Genomic DNA, 14655 nt, shown 5'->3' on the forward strand with positions numbered 1-14655 from the left:
CACGGGGGCCCCCAGGGCAGCGTCCAGCCCCCGCCACAGCCCCCCCCCCCCCCCCCCGGCCCCCAGCACCACGCGGAGCCCTCGGCATCTCCGGAGCCCGGGGGGGGGCCTTTATTGTGGGTCCTCACAACAGCCCTGGGGGGGGCAGCCTAGAACCTCCCGGCCTCCTCCGGCCGCAGCCTCCTGGACAGATGCTCGCTGATGGCTCTCAGAGGGTCGGCCTGATAGGACGGGCTGGCGAGGACCTCCCGGAAGCGCGTCATCTCGTCCTCCCTGCAAGAAGAGGGCCGCGCGGTCAGGGGGAGGGCCAGGTCCATGCTGCGGGGGGCCAGGTGGGGGCCAGGGTCCCCGGGGTGCCAGGTGGGGTACAGGGCCCCTGGGGTGCAGGCAGGGTGCCAGGCGGGGGACAGGGCCCCCGGGGTGCCAGGATCTCTCCTCCCTGGCTCTCCTGGGGATGAGGGGCTCCAGGATGGGGCGGAGGAGGGGGAGCGAGGCTGGGGCTGACACAAGATGGCCCTGAGCGTGCTCCAGAGGGGAGGAAAAGGTCCGTGGGGGGCGGGGGGGGGGCACTGAGGGGGTGAGTGAGCGGGAGCAAATGCATCAGCCCATGAAAACTCAGCAGAAGACCCAGGTTCAAATCCCGCCTGACTGCGATCCCTTCCTCAGGCCTCCGCTTCCCCAACCATAAAACAGGGTGAGCAGAGGCTGGTCTGATGTCAGCCCCTCCCCACTTTGGGCCTCAGTTTCCCCAGCTGTAAAAGGGCGGGGTCGAGCCCTTTTGGTGTGAGCTCTTGGGCTGGCCACCGGCACTAAGAGGCCTGCCTGGCTCCAGGATCTCGGGGGGTCACTGTGGTCCTCTCTGGCCGGGCACCGCGGCCCCCAGAGCCAGCCTGGCAGAGCCCCCCTGCGGGCCCAGCGGGGCGGTGCTACTCACAGCAGTTGGCGCTTCTGGGCCGTGGTCATGCGGCTGAAGTTGGTGGGCCGGGCCTTCTGCCTCGGGGCCCTGCGGGAGGAAGGAGGGAGGCAGCGGTCAGAGGAGCTCCGGCGGCCCGCCTGGGCCTCCCCGGAAGGGGCCGCCGGACGCTCTCGTCTTGCTCCAGGCTGGCGCCCTTCCGCGCAGCCGCCGTGATTTCCCCAACGAGGCGGACGTGTGGCTTCCCCTGAGCTGCCCTCTGGGGGCTCCTCCTCCTGCCTCCGAAGCCCGGGGGTGCCCCCAGCCTTCCTTCACCACCGGCTGCCCCCCCCAGGAGAGCTGACCAGGTCAGAGGTCAGAGGCTCCGGCCTCCTCCTCCTTTTGGAGGCAGCCCAAGGCCTCTCGCTGCTCTGGGCAGTCTCTGCACCCGCAGACGGCTGGGGCTTCCCACGACAGACCCATCAGTGGCGCCACACTCCCGGGGCTCCAGAGCCATCGAGGTGGGCCTTTGGCCAGTGGCCAGACGGCCCCGGGACCCTCCTCAGACCCCCTTCAGGCCAGCACCTCTGGCCGATCTTCCTCGGCCCATCTCCGGGGACAGAAACAGTCACTTGTTCCGAGGGTGCCGGGGCTCGGGGGGCCCCGAAAGGCCCTCCCTCAGCAGCCCGGTGGGCTGAGCCCCTCTGAGCAGGGTGGAGGCAGAGGAAGGGCACCGTCCCGCTCCTCTGTGCCAGGAGGCTCCGAGGGAGAGAAAACCTGCTCCGGAGCCTGGCGCCCGCCCAGCAGGATCGGCCCCAGCACACGGGGGTGCCTGACGGAGCAGGGGCTCAAGCAGCCACCACGGACTGGCCAAAAGGCATCGCCCGACACCCAGAGAGGCAGAGACAGCAGGGAGGCCGGGGGGCCGGCTCTGACCCTGCGCACCCTCTCGGGGCCCCTGGGAGATGGGCCGGGTGCTGGGGGCGGTCCTGGGGGAGGGGGGCTGCAGGACACTCATTTCCCCTTTTACACCGCATCTAGCGGAGGGAGAGCAAACCCAGCGGGACCCCGACGTCCGACAAGGATGAGCCTCCATTCTGGCCACATAGGCAGAATGGCTGGCAACAGCCCCAGAAAGCTCTCGGGCACGAGGTCAGGCGGCCAATCCCCCTCTACAAACTCTCAGGGGGCCAGCCATCCACCCCCTGCTTGGATACCTGCACGACTGGGGAGCTCCCTCCCACTTCCAGACAGCCCCAGCCAATGCCTTCCCCATGGTAAGCTGGGGGGGGCGGCGGCGGGGGGGCCTCTGGACCGACGGCCGTATTCTGGAAGCCGCCAGAGAAAGGCCTTTTGATGCCAAGTGATGCTTGCCCAGCGCCTGGGGGCTGAATGGAGTCACGTGATGCCAAATGGCCTAGCAGTGGCTCATGGGAAGCCAGACAAGTCACCGAGGAAGGGCAGGGGGGGATGGATTGCAGTCCCCACCCACATCAAAGACCCTCAAGCCGCAGCAGCTGTTCCTTGAGAGTGGCACAAGCAAGGCCTGCGGTCACCAGGGAATGAGCTGCTTCCAAGCTGTCTCTTCCATCCTACCCCCACAACTCCACTGGCTGCCTGGCCCAAACTCGGACCCTGCACCAGAGCCCTGACCACGTCAATCCCAACGGAGAGCCGCTGCGCAAATCCGGCAGAAGCACCAAGACGTCATGAGAAGGCCCCCGGCTGTGGCCACCTCCTCGACGCTTGCATGGTGACCCCCCAGCCCTGGATAGTCGGAGACAGACCCCTTGCTGGGCCTCAGGTTCCCAAAGAGGGCATTGGAGAAGATGGCCTCCGGTTTTCTTCCTGCTCACTCGTCATTGGCCCCAAGCCGACTGTTGAGGGATGGTTGGTGAAGGAGAAACTACACCAGAGGAATGAGGAGCGGGAAGCCACCCTCCCTCTCCCCACCAGAGTATAAGTTCCTTAAGGGCAGGACTGGGTCAGGCAGGGGCTTCAACATCTTCCTCTCTAAACCTTCCCCCACTTCCTTTCTTCCCTATCACTATAAGGGGCACCCCCCCCCCCATCCTCCTATTACCCAGCCTCCCAACCTGGGAGTCATCCTGAATGCCTCACTCTCTCAGGCCCCACCCTACCCCCACCCAATATGGTGGCCAAGGCCTGTCCATTGCACCTCTGCTGATTTCACTTCTGTATTACCTCTTATTGGTGTTAGCACTTCAGCCTCTCCAGTCAATTTCGTTTTGCTGATTTCATATCTGCAGAATTTCTGGTCAGTTCTAATTCTAGAGCATCTCTTGCTGATTTCACCTCTGCAGCATCTCTAGTCAATGTCACCTTTAGAGCATCTCTTGCTGATTTCACCTCTGCTGCATCTCTAGTCAGTTTCACAGCTAGTCTGATTTCCCCTCTAGTCAATTTCGCCCTTCCCCTGTCTCTCCCCATTTCCTTCTATCATCGCTGGCCCTGCCCCCACCCTGGTGCTGACTCCCATCACCTCACAATGCTGGGGATCTGCCTGGCTCGGTCTCTCCCCACCCTATTCAGTCCCCATAAAGTAGGGGTCTGCCCACGGCATTCCAGCCCTATTCCATAAACTCCAGGTCCCAATCCAACATGCTGTGTGGCCTTCAGAGTCCTTCGTAGCCCAGCCCCTCCTGCCCCTTCTTCTACCTGGCGCTCCTCAGCCCCGGGACCCCTGGCCTCCTGCTGTGGCCACCCCTCAACCTCCATTTTGCAGATGAGGAAACTCAGGCAGGCAGCAAATGACGTGCCCAGGATCACACAGACACATCTCGACGGACTCAAGTCCGGTGCTCAGCGCACTTGGTGCCCCCAAGCTCTGCCAAACAGCTGTGGAGGGGGTGAGCTCTGTCGTTCTCCCCCACCCCCGCGAGGGGCACGCGCCGCAGAGAGAGCGACGGGCAGAGCCTCGGGAAGGGCTCGGGGAGGCGGCTACGGCCGTCCCTTTTCCAGCATAAGCTGGGTTAGATGGTTCCCCAGAAGCCAGCGCTGCAGGGGGCCGACTCCAGCCCCCACGAGGCCCCGCTCCCCGCCCCCGACTCTCCCACCCACCTCGGGAGCTCCTTCCGGGGCCGGCCGGCCGTCACCAGCTCCGCGAGCTCGGGCAAGGCCTCCGCGAGCGGGCGCATGTCTCCCACGACGACCGTGGCCTTCCGTCTCGCCTCCGCCTTCCGGCTCTCTTCTGCCGCCTTGATGGCGTCTATTTCTGAATCGGAAAAGCGCAGGAAGGGGCCGGGGATGAGGCCCGGGCGGGGGAGGGGAGGGGGCGCCCCGCAATCCCAGCTGGGTGCCGGCCCACACGGACGGGCGCAGCAGCCTTCTGGTTTCCCATTTTCCTCTCAGAAGGGCCCCCAGAGCCAGGCTGGGGGGTCCCTGGAGGCTTTGGGCCGCCTGACCCCACGTGCTGAGGAAACCGAACCGTCTTGGCTCGGCCCGGTGCTCCCAGGAGTCGAAGCCACCCTCTGTGGCTGCCGCCGGGCTGCCGCTCCTCCCTTTCCTGGCCGAGTCCCTCCTCACGCGCTTCCCCAGGAAAGGCCGGGCCATCCCGGAGCCCCCTCGCGCTGCCCTCAGGACCCCCTCCGAGGAGCTGTGAGCCCCCCCCCCCCCCCGCTTACTCTGCAGCCATCGGGCGCGTCTCTGCTTCAGCCTCTCTTTCTTGGACAGGACGGGGCTCGCTTCAGCACCTGAAAGGGAAGGCAGGTCCGTGGGGGGGGCCCACCGAGCGCCCCCCCGCACCCCAAACACACACGGGAGCCCCCAGGAAGCTGCTGCCCGAAGGAGTCCAGTTACACCTACTTGTGTGCCCGCACACGCGCACACATGCACACACGCACATACATGCACACACACATGCACACACACGCGCTCTCCATCCCAGGGTTCTTGGCCAGCCTGTCTGGTGGGGTGCACAGAGGGGGCGGCCGGCTGTGCCCTTTTCTGCTCAGTATTCGGTGCCTGATGCACGCCGGGGGAGGCGCGACTCGCTCTCGCAGCCCAGGCTCCCCACCGAGCCTGGGGGAAGGAAACGGACCTCCAAAACGTTCCAGGAACCCCAGGCCAAGGGGTGTGTCTGTGTGCCCGTGTGTGCGTGCGTGTGCACGCGTGCTTGCTGGTATGCACGTGTGTGCACGCACACGATTCCCGATGATGGAGCTGGAGTTGACCGCGAGCCGCGCCCCTCACCCACGCCAACACGGGGCACGGCTGCGTTTCCACGACCTCTCGTGGCATCCCGGGACCACCCTGGAGGGCGGCGCCGACCCCAATGGACAGATGAGGAAACTGAGCGGAAGAGAGCCGAAGAGACTTTACACGGCAAGGAAGCATCTGAGGTAGGACCGGAACTCGGGTCTTCGTCCCTTCCCCTTCATCGCATCTTTTCTAAGCCAAGAGGAGACGGACCGGCCGAGGAGGTGGAGCCACTCCAGGGTCGCCGGGGCTGGGCTGGAGGGCCGGAGCTGTGTGACCCTGGCCGAGTCACTGCAGCGCGGCCCCGAGCCGCAGAAACAGCCGTAAGAAACGAGGAGCGACACGTGCAGAAGCTCCTCCCCAACCGCTTCCCTCCGGCCCTCCCGGCTCTTCCAATCCTCCGGGGGGCCCAGGGCGCCCCGCTGCACCCCTCCCGGGGACGGGGAAAGAAGCCCTCAGGATGGGAGAGATGCCCACCAGAGGCCTTGAATGCCACGCAGAGACTCCAGCGGCGCCCAGCACAGCCCTGGTCCTCCTCTGCTTGTGTGCCCAGCCTGTGGCTGGAGGCCCAACTGGACAAAGGGGGGGACGGAAGGAGGAACGGCCGAGTGGGCACGGCGGTCAGGAGGGTGGCACTGCCCAGTCCAGTGGGCACAGCGGTCAGGAGGGTGGCACGGCCCAGTGGGCACAGCGGTCAGGAGGGTGGCACTGCCCAGTCCAGTGGGCACAGCGGTCAGGAGGGTGGCACTGCCCAGTCCAGTGGGCACAGCGGTCAGGAGGGTGGCATGGCCCAGTCCAGTGGGCACAGCGGTCAGGAGGGTGGCACGGCCCAGAAGGCACGGCGGTCAGGAGGGTGGCACGGCCCAGTGGGCAGAGTAGGACACCCGGTAACCCTCCGTGCCAAAAACGAACCCGCTTGGTGACGTGCCCAGAAGAGGGAGGAGGCACCATCAGCCCGGGAAAGGGCACGGGTGGAGAGGGAGGTCCTCAGAGATCGCAGAGAGGTGGAGCTGAAGCGGCACGTCACGCGCGCTCCAGCACGCAGTCCCGAGCAGCACAGATGGTGGAAGGACGCCAAGAGAGCCGCCAGAGCCGGGAGGGCGACGACGCTCTCCTTGTGTGCTTGCTGACCACGAGAGCCGACCAGCCCGGGCCCGATGAGCTCCTCCACCCACCCTGAGACGGTCACCGCCTCCAGGAAGGCCTCTGCCACGCGCCTCAGGACGGCGTTCGTGGCTCCTCGGTTGGGGTCGCAGATGGGTGAGCCTGTGGGCGCCGGGAGGCCGAGCGAGGCCGGCGATGGGCAAAGGCAGCCAGGCGAGCCCGGCCTCCTCGGGCCCTCTCGCGTCTGACGCTTCCGTCTTGGGCCCCCCGGCCGAGCCCCTGCTGACCGCCGGCTTCCTGCACCGTCCGGCGGCCCGAGGAGGGGGTGCCGCTGCCCGCGCCGCGGAGCCCAGACGCGGCCTGCAGGGGGCGGGGCGGGCCGGGAGGGGGAGGCAAAGACGAGGAGGCTCCAGGCCGGGAAGAGGGAAGCCTGGCCCAAGCGGCCCCACAAAGGGCCCGAGTGCGGGGAGCTTGAACATGCGCCCCGAGTCACAGACGTGGGGGGACCTCGGGGCCACTCGGCCACCAAACGGGGGCTCCCGGGCCCGCCCTGGAGGCTCGCCCACGTCCAGCACAGACCCCAGGGCCCGCGGCCGTTCCTGGCTCAGAGCAGGGGCTCTCAGGACCCCGTAAGGAACGAGCGACTGCCAGAGCGCGGGGGAGGAAGAGCGGCAGCCACCTGGCACTGAGCTCGCCTCCCCCACTGCCAGCCGCCAACTGGCATCCCAGCCCCGGGGGCCATTCCTGGCCAAGGAGCTCTGGGGGGGCTCAGCCCCCCGTGGAGACACGGAGCCTCCCAGAGCCCCCGAGGCGGCGTCCTGGTGCCAGAGAGGCGAGGGAGCCGGGGGGCCCCAGAGCCGGCGCGCGGGAAGGAGAGGGGGCTCGAGGCGCCCAGCCCCGCTGTTCTGGCCAGACGGACACAGGTCACATCACGCCCTACGAGGGCTGACGCCAGCAACGTCCTTCAAGACCAGCTTGGTCCCCGCGAAGAGAGGGGGAAACTGAGGCGTGGCCTCACCCAAAGTCACAGGGCCGGGCTTTCCTCCAGGGGCCCCAAGCCCGACTCCAGCCCCAGCAGCTGGGCAGTCGGGGGATCCCCGAGGGTCAGGGCCTGGGCGGTCCCAGTCTGGCCCCCCACGTTTTACAGGGGAAGAAGCTGAGGCCTCTGCCATGCGGGCCACCCCCAGCGGCCCCGAGGAGCCCCCGCTCGCTGCCCTGGGCCCCGGCCTGCTCACCTGGGCCAGAAGAGGATTCCAACACGACAGGCGCTGATGGGCTTCACTGCTCGCCTGCACCTGGCAGCTCATCGGACCTGGGCGGCTGGGGTGGACCCACGCGCCTCCCCTGGTGCCGGCCGCAGACCAAAGAGACAGGGCTGCCCACGGATGGCGCAGGCTCATCGCGGTCGCAGCGTCGGATGTCCGAGATGCCCAGCAAATGAGCCACCGAGCAGACGCCCAACCACTGTCATCCGGAAGGGCTGCCTCGATGCCACCTCAACATTTCCACCAACGACCACAGACAGGGCAGAGCCTGTGGCTCCCCAGCCACTGCCCTTTGGGGTCCCACCACTTTAGCCAGCATGCCACGGAGGCCCCAGGGCCGTGGTCAAAAGATCGCTGCCCACGCTGGGAGAAGCCGGGCAGCATCGGGGATGAAATGTGTGCCTTGGGTGGTCGCTCCCAGGCCCCACTGGACAGGGGCCTTCTGCTACCGGGTAGCCACTGGGCAGAAGGCCAGAAGGCCACGAAGGTCTGTTTGAACTGAAGCAGAGCTCAGAGCTGGAGGGCTTCCCCCACACAGAGGCGATGCCACGGGCCCACCCAGCAGCTTAGGACAAGCCTCAGACAGGCTCCTCGTAGAACAACTCCGCGACACTGTCCTGTCCTGGCAAACGAATGGAGCAGAGAGAGAATGGAGCATCCCACGAAGGAGATGCCACGTCCCTCCTCCAGAGAAGGAAGCAGGGGCCCAGGGGGCTGTGTCCCGTGTCCGTACTGAGCAGGGCGCCCTCCCCAAAGTGACAGGCCTAGAACAAAAGGCCTCTCTCAGCCACACCTGGGAGACCACGGACAGCCCCATGATCACCCTGGGCCACAGTGGCTAGAGAACCCCACAATCCAAGTTCCGGTAGGCAGGAGGCTGGATGGAGCCTCAGGCAGGACCCCTTTCTATTGAGCAATCCCATTACATCCCAGTTCCAAGGCAGAAGAGCATTGAGGTCTAGGCAAAGCAGGGTAACAGAGCTGCACAGCTAGGAAATGTCCGAGGTCAGATTTGAACCCAAGTCCTCCTGTCTCCAGTTCTATCCAGTGGGCCACCTAGCTGCCCCTAGCAAGCAATTAAGTCATCTTCTTTAGAATACCCAGAAGAAAAGGAAGTCCAGAGAGGACACAGGCCAAAAGGGTAAGTTTGTTACAAGCTCGTGAAACGTACGAGGCCGCTCCAGGGCACCACTTTGTGCCCCTTCATGCACGCTCAGGCCGAAGATCCGCAAGGAACAACTCAGTACTGAGAAGCCCACCTGGGCCCGCTGAAGCCCTTGCTGTTTGCCCCCTGTTAGGTCTCATCCCAGGCAGCCCGAGTTCATGTCTCTTCTATTCCAATGAAAAACCCTCATGCTTTCCTGCCCAAGCTAGGCTGGCCCAGACGAGCTAGCCCACAAGAGCCCCCCACCCCCACCCCCCACCCCAGGCCTTCACAGAAAGCTCTGAGACCCCTCCACGTCCCCAGAGACTCCGAAAACATTTTGTCCCAGATGTGCTGGCTGGCAGGAGTCGTCCGTGGTCAAATGCATCCCGGCATCATCCGCCAGACCTCCATAAACAAACCAAAGCCATCCTGAGAGCTCTGACTGACTTCCCGGCAAGAAAGTCGTACGGCCCGATTTGGAAGGAGCTCCCAAATGCTCACGCAAGGTTTCCTGTCTCTTTGCATCCTGCCCTGCCACCACCGAACATGCCAGCAGGCGGGACAGGGCCCACTAAACCCAGCTAAACGGTTGGACTCTTCATTAAACCCAACAGTCTAGCTCGGCCACAAGACTCCGGCGGGCAGTGGCCAATTCAAGCCCTCTCTCAAGGAGATCCCATGAGGGGACACCAGCCCCAGCCCTCTCTGGAAGCCACCTGGTGGGAGAGGCCGTAGAGTGCACGAGGCGGAAATCCAAACCAGCCCGCCAAGGACGCTGCCGCATCCAGCTGCAGGGGATTGTTGGAGAAAAGTGGTCAACAGGGCTGAGGCCTAGAAATATTTTCCACCAGATTCCTGGCAGGCTGACCCGACCCCCTTCCAAGGCCGATTCCTGGAGGAGTGTTTACGATGCAAGTTTGGCCCACCGAGTATCTGTCTCTGGGGCTCCCAGCAGACACTGGAAAGCGAGTGCAAAGGGAATCACAGGCCAACGTTTGTCCTTGTTTTGGAATCCAGGCAACCACTGTCGGTGGGAGGTGAGGGGCGCAAGCAATGGGGAATGCGGCCGTCCTTCCTCTGCCCTGAAGACTTCAGGAGCCAGTCCAGCCACGTGGAGCTGCAGCGGGGAAGGCTGACAGTCATTGCCACGTCCCCTTCGCCCACAGAAAAGGCCACGCGCCCAGGAAGCAGCTTTTTCTTGGTTTCTGCTGGGGAGGCCCTTGAAGTCTGTCCCTTACAGCATCCTGGCAAATAACAAGGGGGCCTGCTAGTTTACTTAAATCCACCGGGCAGGGGTAGCTAGGAGAGGCCAGACTGGAGTCATGAGGATCTGGGTTCAAATCTGCCTCAAGACACACGCAAGCTGTGTAACCCTGGACAAGTCTCTGCCTGGCCCTTACGGTTCTTCTGCCTCGGAACCAATCCTTCCTAACACCTCCGAGCCAGAAGGCAAAGGTAATCTGCCGGGTGATCTGATCAATTCAGCCGGCTCTGATCAAGTCAGTTTGGGTCAAGAACCCCACCAAGGCCCCAAAGGGCAGTCTCCGGCCCCATGCTGACCACTAGCCTGAAGTCACCAACGAACTCTTTTCTGGTTCCGGAGACTTGGAACCGTCCACCGACTGCCGACGTTCTCCATCAGGAGCGTTTCCAGAAGACAAAGGGGTGGCAGGCCCGGGGGGACAGCGCCCCGCAGATCGCAGAGGATGGCAGGGGGAGCCGCGAAGGAAGGGGGCAGCTTCCCATCCTCGTGCCCACGCCAGCTTTGGGAAGGACTAGACACGTTCTCTAGGAGAAACCGAAGCCCCCCCCTGTTCCGGGGGCTCTGTGTCTGCCCCAGGACAAGGGCCCCTCCCGCCCCTGATCCTCCATCCTCCACTCCAAGGACAGCTCCCACTCGGACCTAGAAAGGAGCAGCCGGGCGCCAAGGGGGCGATCCACCGAGCCCTCTCGGTCTGGCTGAGTGCAGGAAGCGGGCGAGGGTGGCAGCCAGGGACACCTCGGTTCCTCTGGGGGCCCCAGCGTGGGCTGTGGCCAACGTCTGCCCCCGTGAAGTTCTCGTCAGCCCAGCCACAGGACAACCCTCATGGGGTCAGCCAGCGACGGCCGAGGGAAGGCCCCGATGCCCGCGGGCACACCGCCGGGCACCCCGGGGAGACGCCCATCTGGATCAGGCAAAGCTCCAACACCCGTCTGCCCTTGCCCGGGGAGAGGAAGAGGAAGGAGAGAGGGCAGGGCACAGGGGAGAGCCCTGGAGGGGGGGCGCACCCCCAGGCCACTGCCTCGCCCTCTGTGATCGACCCTTCTGCGTGCGGCCACTGTCCTGCCCCGAAGGGGGAAAAGCCCAAAGAGTGGCCGGACGTCCGCGACGCTGACCACCGGCCGTCCTTTAAGGAGCCCAGAGAGCGCTTTGTCAGCTCGGCTGTCCTCAGGCCTTCTGGCAGAGCCCTCGAGTCTGGGGGCACATCAGGGCCCAACTGGCAGGTCCCCCCCCGCCCCCCTCCAAGGTCGGGGCCGAGAAGCCACCACTTCCCCCGAGGCTGGCCTTCTGCCTCCAGACGCCAGCGCCAAGCCTCAAGCCAGCCCGGAAAGGGGCCCCTTCTCGAGCCTCGGGGGCCACCAGCGGGCACGCCTGGGTGAGGGGCTCCCCAGGGGAGCGCAGTGGGCCCAGCTGGCCGTGCCCAGGAGCGTCCCGGGTGAAACGACGTTCACACGGCGGTCGGCGGGCACAGTTTGCCTCAAGCGTTTGGGCACGGCCTTTGGACGGGTGTCGGGGCGGCTCTACCCCTCCCCCTGGGGCAGCCCCGTGTCCCGCGTGTGAGGGTGGATCCAGGGACCCCCCGACCTGCTCAGGCGCTCAGATGGAGGCCGCTGGGCCTCGGTTTTCCCTTAGTGTTCTGGGAGGCCTGCTAGGAGGAGGCCCAGCCAGGCTCGTTTGGTCCTGTCTCTGACGTCCCCCGTCCGACCACCTGGCGTCGATCAGGAGCCCCGCCGGGACTTGGGGTTCCGCCATGTGCCTGGCCAGTGCTTCGGGGGGCTTCCGGGGGGGAGGCTCCCCACCTTCCACAGCAGCTCCCGGGGCCCCAAGGGCTCTGTGCGCCACGAGGTTGGAGGAGAGGGAAAGGGAGGATCACGGAAGCCTGCTCGGAGGAGTCGGCCTGCCCTCAACTGCTGAGATCAGCTTGGAGCCCAACGACCAGCGCCCTGTTCAATGAGGTCCCCAAAGGGGAAGGCTGCAAAGGCACCCGAGGCCTCGGGGGCTCCCAGGAGAAGAGGGAAAGTCACCCCATTTCCTGCGAGAGCAGCTGCAGAAAGAACCACCCGGCTGTCGCAGGAGAAAGACCCGGCCAAGAGTGGAGAGACGGGGCAGAGCTGGGGAGGGTCCTGCAGGGCCACAGCCGGGCCTCTCGGGGTCTCGGCCATCCGCCATCTTCCTTCTAGCCAGAGCGCGTGCCTGGCCTCCCCCCAGCCTCCTTTTCTGCCTCGGACCCCTCGGGGAGGAGAAGGGACGCTTTCCTCCGTCCTGGGCTGAGCGTGGGGCCTGGGGAGGGTGGGGAGGGGCCCCCCAGCCCCCAGAGAGAACAGAAGGGTCCGGGCGGCCCCCCGAGGCCCGGCCTGCCCGCCCACAGCAAAGAAGACGCGCCAACTAGAAGGGATCGCCGAGCCCCAGCGGGCGGCCCAGAGGCGGCCAGTGAACCGCCCCGAGGAGAAGGAGCGCCCGAGGCCCCGACAGGAGGAGGACGGAGGCTGCGTTCGGGTCTCTCCGCGGCCCTCCCCCGCCGAGGCCGTCCCCGTCGGCCTCCTCCTGCCTGGACGTTAGAGGCGCCTCGGCCGGCCCGGCACGCTCACGTCTTCTCTCTCCTCTCCTGAACCTTCCCGAGGATCTCGAGAGCGAGTCGCCGGGCAGCCCAGGGCCCCAGACCAGCGGGCCCCCGAGCGGGCACCAGGACGCCCTCCCCCGCCACGGGTCAGACGCTCCAAACAGGCACCCCCGCCTGGGAGCCTTTGGGGAAGAGGGGGCCCAGGGGAGGGTCAGAGCTGCCCAGGTGACCCCCAGCCCCGGCGCCCTCTCTTACCTGCCACCCCCAGACCGCCTGCACTACCACCACGAAAAACCAGCACGATTCGCACTCTTCCCCAAGGCGGGGGGGGGGGGCCCTCCTGCCGCTCCTCCTCCCCACCAAGTGTTGGGGGGGGGAGGCCCCACCGGACACGGCCTGGTCTGGGAGCTCGTGGGCAGGGCAGAGGACCGCCAGGCTCCTGTCACGCTGGGAGGACCCATCGGTGTGGCCCCCACCTATGCGCCTGTTTCCCCCCGGGGTCACGCCGTCCCTGCCTACCTCGGGGCTCCCCCATCGCGCTCACCTGCGGAGACGCTTCTCATGTCCGGCTCCAGCCTCTGCACCAGCACCTTCGGGTCGATCGAGGTCCCGGAGAAGACGTCCGAGGTCGGCGGCGCCCAGGCCTGCCCACGAAGAGCCAAGCGCGTCTCAGTGGGGGAGGGGACTACGGGCCGCCCTGGCTGCCCCCCCCCCCCCCCGCCCCTCCCTCCGGAGAGGAGAGCCCCAGCCAGCCGGAGTCACGGGGAAGCCCCCAGACCCTCGCCGGCCTCCAGGCTCTCCGGCCTTTAATTAGACTTATTTCAATGAAGCCAGTAAGCAGCCCCCGGCCGCCTCCTCTGGGAGGCTGGGGAGGCAGCTGGCTCTCACGGGCGCCCCGCCAAGGGTGCCCATGGGCAGGAACCCCGTCAGCCCGCCTTGATCAAGCACCTACTATGTGCCTGATGGGCCGGGCAGGAGCTCAAGGTCTGTGCAAAAGCCCCGGGAGAGGAAGCCGGGGAGGCCCGGGATGGGGCATGAAGGGCTTTGGGTCAGGGCTCCCGGGGCCGGGGGAGATGGTTTGGGTGGCGAAGAGGAGTGGGGGCGGGCGGGCGGCACCAGGGAAAGGAGAAACTGAGGCGAGGAAGCCGAGCTGAGAGTGCCGAGACGGGAAATCGACCAGAAAGGTGAAATCGACCAGAACCGGCCCTGGTCGAGGGGGCGGGGCCCAGGAAGCCCCCTGGTCTGGGGAAGGATGCACAGTGAGAAGAAGGGGAGGAGCTGGGGGGGGCTTCGGTTCACCCAAAGGGGCCTCCAGAAGAGAGGGATGAGAGCCCTGCTGAGGCAGGGGCGCCTCGGGCTGCCCAACCAAGCAGCCCGGAGACAGACATGAAAGCGTGACAGTCCCCCCCCCCCCCCCCCCCCCCCCCCGCCAGGCTCGGTAGCCAGGAACTGGGCTGACTCCAGGCTCCAGGCTCCCTGCTCGCCCCTCCAGGCAGGAGTTGGTACAGCCCACTCCCCTCCCCTCCCTGGCTCTCGCACGCCCTCTGCCGCCCTCACAGGAGCACGACAGCAGCAGCAGGACCGTACCATCTGCTGCCCCCTTCCCCCTGCCGAGCCGGCCACTTGGTACGGCCCGCTCAAGCCTCCTCCTCCGGCCCGAGGCTCCGGGGAATCCCATCCAGCGAAGGCGCACGGCGGGCCGTACCAAGTGCCCCACGCCCCTCCTCCCCCCCGCCCGGGCCAGTGGTCCCGTCCAGGGTGCGCCGCCCGTACCTGTCCCCCGGCCCCGCTCCACGCTGTCACCTCCGCGGGGAGAGAGGTCGCTGCCGCTGCCGCTGCCGCTGCCGCCTCGTCGCCGTTCGGGGCTGGTCGTGTGGTCTTCACCGCGGCCACGTGCAGCCGGGCGCGGGGCCGCCTCACCTTGCCTACCATGCTGAGCCTCGGGAGCAGCCGAGTCCGGCAGAGACTCCAGTCCGCAGAAAACAACAGCTGCGCACGTGGGTTCCGGGACTCCTCCACCAGGCTCCCTTGGAGGAAGTGGGAAAGGGGCGGGGCCGGGCGATCGGACCAATGAGGGGAGAGCCTGGGCCCTCCCTCGAGCCGCCTCCTCGCCTACCCCAAGAGTGGCATGCGCATGTGCATTTCCCGTGGGCGGCCCCTATACTTGGGCACTGCCTCCGTGTAGCCTTCCAGGATTGCCCCATAAGC

At 66.3% G+C, this 14655-nt stretch overlaps 1 protein-coding gene across 1 annotated transcript; it reads right to left on the reverse strand.

Moving 5' to 3' along the window:
• Positions 1 to 87: 87 nt before the first annotated feature.
• Positions 88 to 14487, reverse strand: SLX9 (SLX9 ribosome biogenesis factor). The gene is made up of 6 exons (XM_056814585.1): positions 14221 to 14487; positions 12992 to 13091; positions 4537 to 4605; positions 3974 to 4127; positions 935 to 1003; positions 88 to 273 (listed from the first exon to the last, which is right to left on the reverse strand). The coding sequence occupies exons 1-6, from the start codon at positions 14377 to 14379 to the stop codon at positions 150 to 152; spliced, it is 675 nt and encodes a 224-aa protein (XP_056670563.1). The 5' UTR covers positions 14380 to 14487; the 3' UTR covers positions 88 to 149.
• Positions 14488 to 14655: the final 168 nt, after the last annotated feature.

Source organism: Monodelphis domestica, chromosome 2 (assembly GCF_027887165.1).
Source record: "Monodelphis domestica isolate mMonDom1 chromosome 2, mMonDom1.pri, whole genome shotgun sequence".
Taxonomy (NCBI): domain Eukaryota; kingdom Metazoa; phylum Chordata; class Mammalia; order Didelphimorphia; family Didelphidae; genus Monodelphis; species Monodelphis domestica.